The sequence below is a fragment of the Schistocerca nitens genome, chromosome 8 (assembly GCF_023898315.1).
Source record: "Schistocerca nitens isolate TAMUIC-IGC-003100 chromosome 8, iqSchNite1.1, whole genome shotgun sequence".
NCBI classification, from domain to species: domain Eukaryota; kingdom Metazoa; phylum Arthropoda; class Insecta; order Orthoptera; family Acrididae; genus Schistocerca; species Schistocerca nitens.
Window position 1 is genome coordinate 76,360,354 of NC_064621.1, and position 18,107 is coordinate 76,378,460.

General features: G+C 38.2%; 1 protein-coding gene across 4 annotated transcripts in view; it reads left to right on the top strand.

Moving 5' to 3' along the window:
• LOC126199290 (homeodomain-interacting protein kinase 2) overlaps nucleotides 1-18,107 on the top strand; it is a 236,852-nt gene that overhangs the window by 197,960 nt on the left and 20,785 nt on the right. For all 4 annotated transcript variants that reach the window (XM_049936110.1, XM_049936112.1, XM_049936113.1 and 1 more), the window contains one exon: nucleotides 4,017-4,365. In XM_049936110.1, coding sequence (XP_049792067.1) covers nucleotides 4,017-4,365 — 349 coding nt within the window. The remainder of the gene's footprint in view (nucleotides 1-4,016; nucleotides 4,366-18,107) is intronic.

Below are 18,107 nucleotides of genomic sequence, written 5' to 3' on the forward strand. Positions count from 1 at the left end.
GATTCTGTCATAGGCTCTAATTCTATTCCTGAAAGGGATCATGATGCAGAAAGTGAAATGAGTGACAAACAGCTACACAACGAAGATAATGTTGTTACTCCTATCAGAAACATGAGTTCACTCACTGAGACCAATCAAGAGTCTCTATCAACAAGCGTGGTTGGTTCTGGCCCCTCTTCCAATGAATCATCACCTTTGTTATTTGTCAAGAGATGGGTATCTAAATGGCTCAAAAATGTTTCTACCAAAATGTCTGTAACAGATCTCACAATACAGTAAAACCCCATTTTTATGCTCCCTCATTTTACGTTTTCCCACTTTTTACGTTCATTTATGTCAGTACCAAAAGAACTCATATTTCCGCAATATAATGCTTTCCCGCCATTAATGATTTCTTGTTAGAACACTTCCCGCATTTAAAGTTTTCTTTCATGTTATCCTAATGTTTAAAAGTAATTTTTGTGCATATTTCTGCATAAATTATGTCATATTTGTGCTCAAAGTTAGCCTTGAAAGAAAGCAGAAAACATAGACTATACGCAAAGTTATTGATCGTATAACTTAGCATTAGCGTGGTAAGCAAGATTTTCATTGTCGACATGTTAGGTCATTTCTGCCTGTATTATAGGTTTGCAGTGCTTGAAAGGGTGAGAAAGTATGCTGAGTCACTGCCTTAGTGATGATCATGGTCTGACGATAGTCAGCATATGATTGTTCGGTTAAACTCATTCCAGAGTGGTTTGTTGGCCCGAGAGTGTTGGAAATTCCACTTGATGGCAACATACTGAGAGAGAAGATGCTTCAATTTGCTGCAAAAATTGTGATCACCAACTTCACAGCATCAAATAGTAGGATCGATGGATTTAAAACTCCTCATAGCATTGTTTACAGCAAGCTGTGTGGTGCAAGTGTTGATAGTGGAACTGTGAATCAGGAGAAAAAAGAACTGCAAAATATCTTTAAGCTTATAAATAAAAATATATTTTTGAGGTTGATGAAAGTGGTCATTTTTAAAACATATTACCAAGTAAGACTTTATATTTTAAAAGTGAGAAATGCCACAGTGTAAAACTGAGTAAGCATTGCTGATAGGTCTGAAAAATTACCTCATTTGGTATTGGTAAATTTAAAAATCCAAAGTGTTTAAAAAATATGCGAGGACCCTGACCACTAATTATGATTCCAACAGCACTGTATGAATGACCAACAGATGTCCAGCACACCCTGAAAATCTGCAGTTCAGAAATATTAAGTTTATGTATGGTGCTTTGTATACTGTGGAGAGAAAAGTAGAGCTAATTGCAATTAGAAAGAAACAAAAACAATTAATTATTTCAGATTTTTTAAGTAGGCAAAGTTCAAAGTGTTTCCTATGCTTTCTTGTATTTTACACTTTCCTGCGATTTGCACTTCTTTAGATCCATCAGCTGACTCTTAAGTATATCTTGCCCCCTTTGTTGCAAAGCACATATTTGCTCTATTTCCTCACGTTTTTCATTTTACTCTTGCATTGGGTTCTCCCTTCTCTGTTTATGTAGTTATTTCATTAACAGGATAATCTTATTAGGTGACCATGACAGTATTTCATTATACTTTTCTTGGAATGGCATGTCACAGGGTACAAGAGGTCTTCTGGTGGTTACGTTTCTCCAATTTCTCACCTGTGTTGCATTCCGGAGGCTACGCCAACAGATGTCGCCATTTACTTATTTTAGTCTTTGGTTTTCGTTCTTTTTTGCTACTTTCCTTGGATACTGAATCAGCTTTGTTATTTAATTAGCTCCATATGGTTGTTCTTATCTAGTTACTATTTATGTCTAAGTGTGGCCACACACACCAGGGCTTAGATTACCTATAATCATACACTGAAATGAGGGACATCATACTCAAGATCCTTCCCACACCTCCTTAAGTGTTGTTCCATCACCCACCCAACCTTTCAACATTCTCGTCCATCCCTACGCCACCACACAATCCCAACCACTTGCCACAGGGATCATAGCCCTCTAGAAGACACAGGTGCAAGACCTGCCCAATCCACCCACCCAGCACTTTCCTTTCCATTCCATTCCAGTCCTGTCATAGGCTTGTTGTACTCCATCAGAGACTGGGCCACTTGTAAAAGCAATCATGTCATATACCAGCTCTGCTGCAATCATTGCACAGCTTTTTATATTGGTGTGAGTGCCAACCAGCTACCCACCATGATCAATAGCTACTGCTAACTGCAACCAAGAGCAAAGTAGACTGTCCTGTGACACAACATTCAGCTGAATATAACATTCTGTTTTCATTGGCTGTTTCACTACCTAAATCATCTGGATCCTTGCCTCTACCTCCAGCCTTTCTGAACTGTGTCGATGGGAGTTATCCTTATAATACATTCCCCACTGCCAGAATTTTTCCGGTCTCAACCTACAGTAAATACTGTCCCTACACCCTCTGCCCAACAGTCTCCACCTCCTTCTGTCCTGACACGTCCACCCTGTTCTTATATCCCACCCTCTTTATCTGTTGCCCTCTGCCAACATACCCACCCATCATTCCCCTTCCCTGCTCCTATCCACAGCCTCCTGACATTGGGTCTGTTAGCAGTTTAGTCCCTGCAGGCTCCACCATACAGTGCCTTCTCTCCCCCCATCCATACCCTGCTATGCCTTCTCCTTCTCCACTCCTTTCTGATTGCTACTTCCATGGCGCGAGGTTTGTTTGCTTGTATGACTGTGTCTGTGTCTGTGTCTGTGTCTGTGTGTGTGTGTGTGTGTGAGAGAGAGAGAGAGAGAGAGAGAGAGAGAGAGAGAGAGAGAGAGAGAGCGCCCTTTTCTGTCAAAGGCTTTGGCTGAAAGCTAACATGTAAGTGCATTTTCATTGTGCCTGTCTGCAATTTGTCATCTTTATAGTAAGTATACTTCCGGAGAGCAGCAGCACTGTTGCTGCTGTTGTGGTAAAACAGATTTATGTGTAAAGACAGGATCACCTTGTCCAGATCCATGTTGACTGTCTCCAGCTATATTGCGCACTTATGCTCGTGCTTCAGTTTTATGTTGCTATGCTAGCACCTGCGTAGAATGGCCAGTCATGACACTAATGCCACTAACAACTTAAGTCCTGCAGTATACAGTCTGAACGTCATTGCTTTAAAGTTGGGTACCTACACGATGAATAGTTTTCTGTCCACACTGGCTCAAGTAGTGAAACCTTATTTATAACCACTCTGTGTATTTACAGTTTACCAGATGGGGTCAACAGCACTCTCTTTGGTCAGTGCTGCATTTGTCTAAAGGAAAGTATTGTTGCGTAGTCTTTCCACTTGGTGCACTGAATGGCAGTTCTTAATTTAGATAAATGTAGGACAATGCTTGTGTGTGTGTGTGTGTGTGTGTGTGTGTGTGTGTGTGTGTGTGTGTGTGTGTGTGTGTGTGCGCGCGCGCACGTGCGCACTGTGACCTTGTGTAATTACTAATGAGGATAGCGAGTGCAAAACTTAAATTTTTGCATCATTAAGGAAACTCTGTATAGGATGATGAGGCAACCTCTTCCGCAATACTCCTCCAGCCTATAGAATTCGTTTCATACGGGAATAAAGGAATCCAGAGGCACATTGCAGGGATTGTAATAGGTTGGAACAGCCCATATGTAAGTGTAGGAGATTAGAGAGATCCTTTGAAAACGGACAATATTTTTCTCACAAAACTCTCCTTTGAGTCAGTTACAAGAACTAGTATCTGAGGCACTGTGCAAAAAATTATACCGTCCACACCCATCCCCACCTGTATATAGCATGTAGCGACCAAAAAATGAAAGAGATTGAATCATTTGGAGGTATACAGTATTTTTTTCCTCTTGAAATGGGACAGCATGGAGTTAATATACACTGTCTCGTAAAGCATATACAAAACCTCATTTGGGCCAGCACATTCAATACATATGTTTCAGCTAAGTTTGCAGTAAAATTTTGTTAGAGTTGTGTTGTACATTCAATCAGTGCTATTACAACTGTTGGGATCTGCCAACAGCTGCTGTACATAAGGAGTTCGTCCAGCCTCCAGCTGCTCATTCGACGGCATCATTGTCTAGTCGTGGTGGAGGTGGAAGTGGGGCTTCAAATAGTGAACAGCAATTGAAGGGTTGGGCTACAACTGCCGCTACTGCCCCGCATCCGCAGCAGGGATACCGACACCTGTCTCCTCAGCCTGCAGCATCAGTGTCCCACAGGCTTTCACCATTGGCGGCGGCTGCTGGTCAGCCACTCTACCATCAGCCCGAACTGTACCGCCGCCCTGCAGTATATGTGACAGCTGCCCAACCGGCAGCAGCTGCTGCATATTTACCTGCTGGCCACCAGGTGGCGCCCTTCACCACAGGGTGAGTGATGTACAATGTTCTGCTCTCTGCTGTTTCATAATATTATTACAGTAATTGGTAGTGACATTAGAAGTATTCTATCTCTTTTTTATTAGTTGTGTTGGTAGATGATCAGTTGCTAGTTACTTCAAAGCTTTCATTTTTTGTAGTAATTCAGTTACTATAAATGCTATCTAATTATAAGTGCACTTGTGGACAACAGATTTCCAATATCAGAAAGGAATCCTCATTGTGTTGCAGAAGAGACAGTATGATTTACATTACCACATAAAAACCACTTAAAAATTAAGGAGAAATTTAAAAAAAAATACAGAATTTCTATGAGGGCACAATAATAAATTATGCAAGTAATGAGAATGGGCATGTAGCCTGATGTAGGTAAGGCCAAAATAAAATGTCAGTCATCAACTTCAGAACACGTTTTTTCCCTGCAAGTGCCAAATGATCCTATCTCTCATTTTCTGATCAGAGACATGTGTAACATGGAATTGATGAGCTGGGAAATAAAATGAGGTGTGATAAAAAAAAATTGGTCAGTTATTTTACTAAAAACACAGTAATAAGCTTACATGGAATTTGATTTAATCTTCTTCAAGCTAATGTCCTTGGCTAGCAGTGGACTTATCCCAACATTGAATCCATTACTGGAAGCATTTATGGAAGGCGTCTTTTGGACGGGCATTCAATGTCCCTGTTGTTGCCCTCCCAATGTGAGGAATTGAGTCAAAATGTTTTCCTTTAACCATGGTTTTACTTTTTGAGGAGAGCAGAAGTCACATGGTGAGTAAGACAGATGTGGACAGATGGGAAACACTTTTTCCAGCCAAAACCTGTCAAATCAAAAGCGAGACGGGACACAATGTGTTGTGATGAAGAAGGAAGCCATTGACCAATTTTTCTTCTCTCTTTCCTCATACATTGTTTCGCAGTATTCCGTTGGAACAAACTCTGATTGCACTGTGCCCTCAGTATCAAATAAAATTATGAGCTTTACTTTGATATTCAATTTTGACTGACATGCCTTTTTAAAGTGTGGAGATTCACTGGTTTTCCATTGGTAACTCTGAATTTTTGTCTCATGGTCATACACACAGATTCTAGTTTCCTTTCCAGTTAAAATTTTTGACACAAAATCTGGATCTGAATGAAGACAATTCTTCAATTCTGTGCAAGCTTATACATGATTTTCCTTCTGTTCATCACTCAAAAGTCAGGGCACAAATTTTGCACTCTTTTATTTCATTTGCAAATTATCAGCTAAAGTAAAACTTCTTGGCGGATTAAAACTGTGTGCCAGACAAAGGCTCAAACTTTCACAGGCAAGTGTTGTACCAACTGAGCTACCAAAGCATATCTTACAACCCCTACTCACAGCTTTACTTCTGCCGGTACCTCATCTCCGACCCTCCAAACTAGAACACTTGCCTGCGAAAGGCTATGGTCCTGAGTTCGGATCTTGGTCCATTGCGCAGTTTTAATCAGCCAGGAGGTTTCATATCAGCTCGCACTCTGCTGCGTAGTGAAAATTTCATTCTGGTGTCTTAAAATACTTTGCTTGGAGCTGAAGGAGATGCTGAGCTCTTCAGGAAGCTCTCAGATAGTTGTTCACCTGTTGAAAAAACAATTTTTGCCATTATTTTCATGTTTTCTTCTGTTTCTGAAGTTAATGGACATCCTGAGTGTTGCTGGTCTTCTATAGATTCCCTTCCACACGTAAATAGCTTGTAACACTTGTAAACAGTCTTCAGAGTTGCAGCATTGGGGCCATACACCAATTTCAACTTTTTACGAGTTTCTTCAGTACATTTTTGCAACTTGAAACAGAACTTATGTCCACGCATAATTCAATGTCCATTGTGCGCAACGGACCCAATAAACGCCCATCTCACTATGGTCTCTGGATGCTGACTGACAAGTCAGAATGTGTCCTAGCCTATATGCGATTGCAGTCTTTCTTGGCGTATTCCACTGATGAATTCTTCTTGGGTTATCAGCTGAGTGGTTGCAACAAGATGACGCCACCACTCGGCTGACAACCCGAGAAGAATTCATCAGTTTCCTAACCCCCCCCCCCTCTCTCTCTCTCTCTCTCTCTCTCTGGTTTTTTTAAGCAGCATGACTGCCTTGACAGTCTGGTCAGTAAGTAACTGAATATTTTTTATATTTATTGATAGATCCAAGATAACTAAAGCAAATGTATTTCTACTCAATACAGACTACAGTTTCAGTTTCTGTGGTAACAAAAAGATATATGGGAGAATACACAACCACATATACCATTTAAGTATGGCAATCAAAACTCTATGTAACAAATAATGGAAACTCGTGGATGGAACCCTATATAAAGGAAAGGAAAGGCGATCATTTACTTATAACAGACTGACGCATGGTACATAGAAACACATAACAGGAAAGAGGTATTCATACTAGCCATATTTACAAATTAATTTGCGGTGTGTGTGTTTATAAGACTCATTCCATACAATTATGGTTTACTGTGTAAAATTATCCATGGAACATGAAACTAATTAGCTAACTGATGTGTAACTGTCATTCTGATGAAACTGTGCCAGGTCATATTGTTGTGTGCAACTTCATACACAATTGTAAGGAAGGAGGGATACAGAGTTGTGTGGCAACTGTTATAGGAAAGCTGGACAGGAGCAGAAATAATTAACAAACAAGTTAACACACTAAACAGAAGATTTACATAAGTTTTATTTTTTTCAAGTGTGTGTAGACTCATTATAAATAATGTAGCTCTCAATGCCAACAAGGTTGAGGCTCCTCGATCTAAGGCACAAACAGTGATGTAGGAACCGCGACTGGGCACTGTCTGTGTAGCGTCGTGTAGCGAAGACGCTACAGGTGTGAGTGGGCTGTGTGGCTGCTACCAGCCATCCTGTATCACTGCGGCAAAGGGAGGCATGTCTCAGTGGGCATGCTCCATTGGGTCCACCGGATCTCCCATGATCGCTTTCTGCATCTGACATAAACTTGCAATTCCATTGTCAACTTTGATGCCCTTGGCATGGTATCAAGACGTGATATCACACGTGATTTTGAGAAGTCTCAAATATTCCACAACACATCTTGAACTGCTGCTCCTTTCATAATTTCTTACAAACTTCAGCGTAAGATCAGTTAGCTAATTAACTTGATGCAGCAATAATGGTCTCATGTTACTATGTCTTTGTCTCCCGGTTCAGTAACATAGCATGGTCTTTGATTGAAGCAACCAGGTAGGTAATACACTGAAATGTGTAAAACATGTCTGGTTCAAATTTGCCTAGCCCATGGTTGGGGAGGAAGTGGCACCTGATTTTGTGATGTTTGGTTCAGCTATAAATCGGAAATATGTTTGCTTATACAACATTTGATCTTCTGTATCAGTTCGTTTCTCCCATAATTTCTGTATAGTGTCCCAGACTTTTATCTGAAGTATATTTTTAATTATTTGTTTTCAAATCTGCCATAAATGAAATAAAATATATGTAGATTCCAATTCAGAATCAGTATAAATTGAATTATTATGGATGTAGTGTACCATTCTTTGTTTGCTTGTTACATCACTTGTGAAATGGATGCATATATGTTAAAATTTTGCATCCTGCTTTTTCATTAGGCATGACTTTGTATAGGAGATTAGAAAAAAACTTTTTCTTATTTTAGTTTTTAAAATTAACAACAGTATTGTTCTGCTTAATGTAGAGTCCATGGTAGTGTGTTGTAATTTTGTTCTCTGGTTGCTTCTATCTTCTGCTTTTTGTTATTCTTGAATCACTGTGTTTCTTTTTTCTATTCTTCTCCTTTGATAATGTCTTGCAGCAGATATTTGCTTCTCAGGATGTATCAAATTCATTGAAAGAACATTCCCGTGCATCACTGCCATAAGCAATCTTCATCCCTTCCCCAGCTCTCATAATCACCTCTCCTTATGAGATCTGACCAGTTTAGTTTCCCTTTTTTTCCATTTCCATAACTAATAATTTTCCACAAGTCTTTTTTTTTCCTTCTTTTTTTCACCAACCTTCTAATCATGTTTTCATTGTTCCATCTGCTTTTGTCAAAAGTACTATTAGATACATCCAATAGTGTTATGCTCCTTCTCTCTTTACTTAATTGTGCACAATCTCAAACTTTGTCCTGTTTTAAGATGTTTGTAACTGTATTTGTCTATTAAGTTTTTCTAGTTCCCACAAAAATCAGATCATTTAAGTTTTGTCTGCCTTTTTTTCCCCACCAGCCTTCTAATCATGTTGTGATTTGAATCAGTCGCAGAACCAGATAGCTTCTTCAAATCTGTCACTCCTTTGCCAACATTTTTGATGAGAGTACGGTTTGCCTGATATCAACAAATGGCTGTGGCTTTTTCCATGTGTACAAATTGATCTTCCTCTTCACAAATGAAGTACAGGTTATTTCTAACTTTTTGTCAATAGAACATGATAAACACCCTTATTCTGACAATCTGTTGGCTCTCAAAGCTCTCTGCTTGTTTTTTTTCCCATAACACATTAATTGGTATCTTACATAATAATAATAGTATTAATAATAATAATACAGATACATACAAGATGATACCACAAATGCCTGAAGTGATAATTTTGCAACATGAAGTCACCCAAACAATTAATTCTACTCACAATTGGAAAGCCCCTGGAAAAGATAAAATAGCAAATTTTTGGCTAAAGAAATTCACCTCAACACATTCACATCTAACTAAATTATTTAACAGTTACATTGCAGACCCATACACATTCCCTGATACACTTACACATGGAATAACTTATCTGAAACCTAAAGATCAAGCAGACACAGCAAACCCAGCTAAATATCGCCCCATAACATGCCTACCAACAATATACAAAATATTAACTTCAGTCATTACACAGAAATTAATGACACATACAACACAGAACAAAATTATAAATGAAGAACAAAAAGGCTGTTGCAAAGGAGCACGAGGATGTAAAGAGCAACTGATAATAGATGCAGAGGTGACATATCAAGCTAAAACTAAACAAAGGTTGCTACACTACGCATACATTGATTACCAAAAAGCTTTTGATAGTGTACCCCACTCATGGTTACTACAAATATTGGAAATATACAAAGTAGATCCTAAATTGATACAGTTCCTAAACATAGTAATGAAAAATAGGAAAACCACACTTAATATCCAAACAAATCCAAATAATATCACATCACAGCCAATACAGATTAAGCGTGGAATATACCAAGGAGACTCATTAAGTCCTTTCTGGTTCTGCCTTGCTATGAACCCACTATCCAACATGCTAAATAATACAAATTATGGATACAATATTACTGGAACATACCCACACAAAATCACACATTTTCTATACGTGGATGATCTAAAACTACTGGCAGCAACAAATCAACAACTCAACCAATTACTAAAGATAACAGAAATATTCAGCAATGATATAAATATGGCTTTTGGAACAGACAAATGTAAGAAAAATAGCATAGTCAAGGGAAAACACACTAAACAAGAAGATTACATATTGGATAACCATAGCAACTGCATAGAAGCGATGGAAAAAACAGATGCCTATAAATATCTAGGATACAGGCAAAAAATAGGAATAGATAATACAAATATTAAAGAAGAACTAAAAGAAAAATATAGACAAAGACTAACAAAAATACTGAAAACAGAATTGACAGCAAGAAACAAGACCAAAGCTATAAATACTTATGCCATACCAATATTGACCTACTCATTTGGAGTAGTGAAATGGAGTAACACAGACCTAGAAGCACTCAATACACTTACACGATCACAATGCCACAAATATAGAATACATCACATACATTCAGCAACAGAAAGATTCACATTAAGCAGAAAGGAAGGAGGAAGGGGATTTATCGATATAAAAAACCTACATTATGGACAGGTAGCCAATTTAAGAAAATTCTTTCTAGAACGAGCAGAAAGTAGCAAAATACACAAAGCAATCACTCATATAAATACATCGGCTACACCACTGCAATTTCATAACCACTTCTACAACCCTTTAGATGACATAACATCAACAGATACGAAGAAAGTAAATTGGAAAAAGAAAACACTACATGGCAAGCACCCGTATCATCTAACACAGCCACACATCGATCAAGATGCATCCAACACATGGCTAAGAAAAGGCAATATGTACAGTGAGACGGAAGGATTCATGATTGCAATACAGGATCAAACAATAAACACCAGATATTACAGCAAGCATATATTAAAGATCCCAATACCACAACAGATAAATGCAGATTTTGCAAACAACAAATAGAAAGAGTAGATCACATAACAAGCGGATGTACAATACTAGCAAATACAGAATACCCCAGAAGACATGACAATGTAGCAAAAATAATACATCAACATCTTGCCTTACAACATAAACTTATAAAACAACACGTTCCCACGTACAAGTATGCACCACAAAGTGTACTGGAGAATGATGAATTCAAATTATACTGGAACAGAACCATTATAACAGATAAAACAACACCACATAACAAACCTGACATCATACTCACCAATAAAAAGAAGAAATTAACACAACTAATCGAAATATCCATACCCAATACAACAAATATACAAAAGAAAACAGGAGAAAAAATTGAAAAATACATCCAACTGGCTGAGGAAGTCAAGGACATGTGGCATCAGGATAAAGTTGACATCATACCAATTATACTATCAACTACAGGAGTCATACCACACAATATCCACCATTACATCAATGCAATACAGCTACATCCAAACATATATATACAACTACAGAAATCTGTAATTATTGATACATGTTCAATTACCCGAAAGCTCCTAAATGCAATTTAACATATACCGTACAGTTAAAAGGAAGTCACGCTTGATCAAGGTCCGCGTCACTTTCCATTTTTAACCAGACATAACGTCTTAGACAAGAAAGAGAAATAATAATAATAATAATAATAATAATAACAACAACAACAACAACAATCTCTCCTTTTAGTGTATTGTGTTCAGTCTTCTCCTCCTCCTCCTCCTCCTCCTCTTGTGGTGGTGGTGGTGGTGGTGGTGGTGGTGGTGGTTCCATAGACTACTGTTATCTTAGTTCAGTTTATCAATATCACTCATTCATTGACACACTGCACTTTGGTTAGGCAATTCACTAATGACTTTTGGCTGCCCCCGTCTTGTGCATAATGCGTTACCAGTCATTGGTCCAGTTTTCATGTAAAAATTTGTATACATTTTTTCAGTATTGGAATAATTCTTTGCTAATTAAAGGCTAACTGTTCTGTTTTTGGGAGAAGTAGCAATTACAATAACATCTCTCCTGTATGGCTTGTTTTTCTCCTTCCAAATGATCTTACAATGTATGTAAGTCATTTGCGCATGTGTATATCATGTGGGACTCACATCAGGAAATCCACTCCACACGTGACTCCCTAAATTAGCCTTATCATTAAAACTTCCTTCTTGATGACCTTGTATTCTCTGACTTATGCATCAAATCGCACAAGAAACTGATACACTCAGCATTTGATCTGGCAAAGTAAACCTCTTGGGAACAGCTAGCAGGCGGCAACAGCATCACAGCTTCACTTGTATCTTCAGCCACTAGATGGCACTCCATTTGGTGACATTTGTGGCACTTCCCCAACCACAAGCAGCCCCAAGTTGCTTTTCACTGGCTGACAACTGTGAAGTACTGCTGTTTCTGAGATAGTGTTGCTAGTGGATTGAGTCACCTTGCCTAGTGCTTGCAAGTAAATAAACTGTGGAAGTCCTGAACTATAAAATGTTCAGATTTCCCACCAAAGATGAGGAAACATTGTGAAAGTAGATTTTGAATTCAGATGAATGAATTTATTAGTTATGAGTAAGAACTAATAAGAGCCCTAAGCATTCAGTACTGTCCAAATTTGCGACAACTGAGCTTCCTGCAGACCGAAACCATACAATACTTTTAAATGGAATCATTGCCACCATTTGACATTTATTTATTTCATTAGTTCAATTATGACTGTGGAGACATTTTTAAGTGCAAGATAATTGAAACCTATAAAACATATGGATACCAAAGTGCAAGACATAATGTGATATCTCAGAACAACACAATTTAAGGAGCAGTACTTAGCTGTGGTCTTGCATTTGCGAATAGCTCCACAGTTGAAATCATGATTATGAAATAAATGAATAATAAAAACTTACAGTCTAATGGCAGCAATGATTTCATTTAAAAAGTATGTTATGACCGTGGTCCCCAGTCAAGTAAAAATCATCATACTACAGCAAGTTCGCACACAAAACATCAAATTATGCTAGCGCTGAAGCAGAGAAGACGCAAGCTTCCTCTTGTGCTTCATTAAAAGACTGACAAATAGGTGAATGTGAGCAAACACTGGCAAATGTGTACCAAACACGACCGAATGTTTTCTTGTGCTTGCTCACCACTTATGCCATGCTCAAGTGAGTAGTTAGTTAATGCTCTCTGTCATTCTTTTCTATTACTTGGTGTCCATTTCACAAGACTGTACACAGTAGTGAATGGAAGGGATCTTGACTGAATGAGAATTTTATACACAAATGCTTCCAAACATTAAGATAATGCACGCGTTAGTAAGTTGTTTCTCGCTGTGAAAAGGCTAAGTACTAAAGGGAGAACAACATTATTAACAGAATTTGTTTGACTTACAAAGCAGATAATGTCAAGTATAAGAAGAGATTAGAAATTGTGTTTCTGAATGGTTTTGAAAAACATCAGAAGCACAGTGGATAGCGAGTGCACTATGAACCAAACATGACTGAATGTCGTTTGCTCACACCCGCCTACTTTTTTCACTTGAGAGAATGCAATTTGCCATGGTGTTCATTCATTTAGTAGTGTTAACCAAGATTAAGTTATCCTTGGAGTAGAAACAACATTCAGAGAATTGAAGGTCTGAAATATAATCTAGAACAGTCTCTTGAACACGCGCTAAATTATCTAATGACCTGGAAATCAATGTATTTAAATTAGTCCCTGAAAGCCTGAAATAAAGAGCCCTCTTATCAAATACTTGAAAGATTTCTTTTTGTCAAGCTAACACTGCTTGAGCTACCAAAGTTATCAATGAAATATCTATGTACTTTGCATTTTCCTGAGGGACAGTTACAAAAGTGGTTTGAGAAGCCTGAAAAATTTCCGTGAAAGAATGGCACAATTTTTTTACTTCTTCATGGTTGGTAAGCTTAATTATTCCAAGACTCGCATAAAGAATTTCAATGATTTACAGCATACATTTCATTATTGACAGCTGTCTGAATTGGGCAGTGTGACGACTGCGATTGACAGTGAAGAAAATAGAGTTTTGTGCTGTTGCTAAACTGTTTCATTTGAAAAGTTGGACTGCCGTACAACTCACAACAGAATTTGATGAAGTCCACACAGACTCTGCACCATCTTTGAAGACAATTTACTTTTGGCTTAATGAATTTAAATGTGGTCAGAAAAGTACTAGAGACAAAGTGGACAACAGCCGTCCAATTGAGGTCACCACAAAGGATACCATTGACAAAATCTGTGATATGGTAATGCAAGACGGTCAAAATAAAAATTTGCGAGATTGCTGAGGCTATGTACCTCAACTGAGCAAGTGCATAATATCCTGTGCGGAGAGTTGGCTATGAAGAAGCTATGTTTGAGGTGGATGCCACATTCCTTCCAGTTGATCAAAAGCGCATCTGGTACAATGTTTCAACACAATGTGTGGCAATGTTTAATTGCAATCAGCAAGGCTTTTTGCACTGATTTGTGACTGTTGCTGAAACCTGAATCCCTCATTAAACACCAATGACAGTCAAAACAGTGGACAAAGGCTGGTGAAATTGCGCCGAGGAAGGCAAAAACAATTTCGTCTGCTGTTAAAAGTGATTGCTACTGTCTTTTGGAATTCCCAAAGAGTAGTCCTCATTGATTACTCGGAAAGAGGCAGAACCATAGCAGGGCACTATTATGCTTCATTGTTGAATTATTTGAAACTTGTATTGGCTGAAAAAATCAAGATTGGCATGCAAAAGAGTTCTTTTCCACAAGGATAATTCACCACCCCGCACATCAGTGATAACAATGGCAAAAGTGCACGAATTAGGCTTTGAATAGGTTCCTCATCCACCCTACTCCTTAGGCTTAGCCCCAAATGACATCTTCCTGTTCCCTAACTTGAGACTTTGGCTTGCAGGGAAATAAATTTTAATCAAATAAGAATCTTAAATCATTTTGCTACATGCAAATTATATTGCAGTTGTAAAAAAAATCTAAATGAGGTGAAGTATGGAGAACATCCATCCTTTTCACTAGATTTGGGGCTCTGACATTCATGTATTCTCACATATAAAAATATAGCGGCTGTAACAGTATTTGGAAAGGGAGGAGGAAGCTGAAGAAGATAAGATGGGATGTATTATACTGCAAGAATAATTTCATTGAACATCATGCGAGAAGAATCTCATTGAACATCAGAAAACCTGTCAAGACAAGGCACATGGAGTAGGTGATATTCACTCAGAATTGCTGAAATCTTTGTGACAACATAACGTGACAAAAACTATTCCACCTGGTATCGAAGATAAATGAGATGATGAAATATCCTCAGACTTCAAGAAGAAAGTAATAATTCCAATCCCGAAGAAAGTAGGTGTGATTGGTACTGAACCATCAGTGTAATATGTTATTACAGAATGCTGTCACGAATTATGAGGGTTTTTTATTTTTTTAAGTAAATAACATTTAGAAATAAAAACAATTACACTTTTGTTAGCAGCTATTTTTATGTGAATGCCTGTACTTTATTCCACCTTTCTACATAGTTCCCACGCACATTAAGGCAGTTAGTATATTTGACAACCAGCTTTTGAACACCATCCTTGTAGAAATCTGCTGCCTGATTAGACAACAATTGCATAGAGCACACATTTTGACACTTGAGGAAACTCATCATATAATGCCGTAAAGTGTCCGTCCACTCTCTTTTTCATCAACTTCCTGTACCGAATCATCAGTAATGACTGAAGGTTGCTCACTTCATTCTGCATCACGCACATTTGTAAGGACATCTTTAAGAAGTTGGACCCATTTGCATACCATTCCATCACTCATCAAGTTTGCTCCATACACTTTACTGGTTTTATGATAAATTTCAGTCACTTTCATGCCTAAGAAAATGAATCAGCTCATATTTCACAGTTAGTGGGGATACGTGATTCCTTAATTGTACCACACTTACACACCATATCTTATATACCGTAAAAGAGGAAGCAGGATGGAATCATGGTTGGTAGTCACAATTTATAATTAAGACAGTTTATTGACATTACCCCTTTTAAAAAAATGTGACAATTACAAATTGTGGACAAGCCACTAGGTAAAGCTTTGCAAATACAGTTAGAAACCCAACGTACTCAGTACTCTAACAAACAATTACAAATTATGAAAATAGGGTTACTAACAAACTTGAGAACTCCAAACTCCCATATACAACTTCCCTCAATATAGATATAATGAAGACAATTACAGGTAAAGGGTGACTTAATAACACTTGAACACAAGAACCACTTAAAAAAAACTACAACAGAAACACTGATCTTTAAAAAATAAATTTTCACGTGCTCAGATGTGTTAATAAAAAAAAAAAAATAACTAGAAAAAGCTGCGCAAGGAACTCAGCAGCTGCTATGCAGTTTAAGATTTAGCCAGTTGCCACTCCTTAATATTTAAGAAAACAAGTTCATATACAAACAGGTTACATACAGTGTATATATCTACCAGCTTAATCCGCCTTGATGGAAAGGAAGATAAATACTAAACTTTGGAAGGCGATCTGTGAACAAATCCAGTACTGGCCAGATTCTTAAACACTGCCAGTTCTACACTTTGGATGACATTTCACCCCCCGACAAGGCGCTGGCACAATCAAAAGTTTCTATCCGAATTACAAAGACATTCCAATAACTCTTGAAACATAGAAACACTCAGCAGAACCTTTGACCCTGTATTAATAGAGTGCAGGCTTTAAAAACGGCAACATAAAATCATTTGATTGCGTGAGACACAAAGCACTAGTAAAACTGAGAAAATTTTCAAATAACGGCCACCATTTAACTAGGCCAACTGACCTCTTCTACACCATCTTAAGGTTCGACTATGAAAGTCTCACCATAATAGTAAAGTTAAAAATCTCTGAGTGTGTCAGTGAACAAACAATTACGACGACTTGCTCCGTATCAGGTACACAATACGAGGGAGCAGGTTCCACAGCTTCACCGCTTCCCTTCAAACTTTGTTCCCAGCGAAGTCATAGAACTTGTATCTCTAAGCTGCCCATGTCGGCAAAACGCTCAACAAATTTCACACCACAGCGTGTAATGCTCATAACGCTTGTTCAGCAGCCGTTGACACTCGTCTTCCTGCGAATGTCACAAGATCTCGAGGGTTCCCTGTCAAAGGCTAACAACCAACTCGCTTCACCTGCCAACCCGGAAGATAAGACCCGTGAAAAGCAAAGATAACTTAGCTCAACCACAATAGATCTCAACGTTACATGAACAAAATAACACTGGTGCCAGCTCACCACAGCTCAGGTGGTATTCTCAGTTGGAGGAGGTATTTCAGATACTCACTGAATATTGACGGGAATTATGTAGTAAGATAGTTTAAAGTACAAGTCATCATGAAAACATAAAATTGCCAAGAAAAATCTAAGAAAATCTTTATTTTTATTACAAAACGGCACATGCTTAAAATAACATGCTCTGTGTTGACAGGGTGGTGGTGGTGGTGGTGGTGGTGGTGGTGGTGGTGGTGGTGGTTTATGGGGTGCTCAACAGCGTGGTTATCAGCATCCATACAAATTCCCAATCTTTTCACTTTCCAGTCTTGCCATTTTCCTTAATGATGATGAAATGATGAAGATAACACAAACACTCAGTCCCTGGGCAGAGAAAATCACTGACCCGACCGGGAAATGAACCCGGGATCATGTGATCTAGGGGCAGCGGCAACTCAAACCACTAAATCACGAGCGGCAGACTACAGAAGAATGGAAAGACTGCTAGAAGCCAGCCTTGGGGGAGATGAGTTTTGATTCCAGAGAAATTTTGAAATAGTTTTTTGAAAGGCTGAGGGTAGTAGGCATAAAATGCAGGCAACAAAAAGTTATCTGTAACTTGTACAGCAACTATTGTAACAGTCACAACATATGGAAGGGGAGCAGTGGTTAAGAAGGGAGAGCAGTTGTACCTAATCCCTTATGTTATCCAACCTGTGCATTGAACAAGTGGTGAAGGGAACCAAGGACAAATCTAAAAAGGGTATTAAATTTGAGGGTTAAAAGTAAAACCTTTGAGGTTTGTTGGTGAAATTTTAATTACTTCAGTCATGACAAAGGTCTTGGAAGATAAGGTGAACATCAAGAAATGTAAAACAACTGATGTAATGTAGTCAACTTAAATAAGGTGATGAGATAGAATTAGGCTAGAAAATGAGATGCTGAAAGAAGTAAACAACTTTTTTTTTCAGCAAAGTAGTTGATGATGGCAGAAGTGAGGATGACATAAAATGTAGACTGGCAATGGCAAGAAAAGTTAATGTAAATAATGTTAGGAACTGTTTTCTGATGCTATTTGCTGGAGTGTAGCCTTGCATGCAAGTGGAATGTGGCTGGTTAACAGTTCAGACAAGAAGAGAATAGGA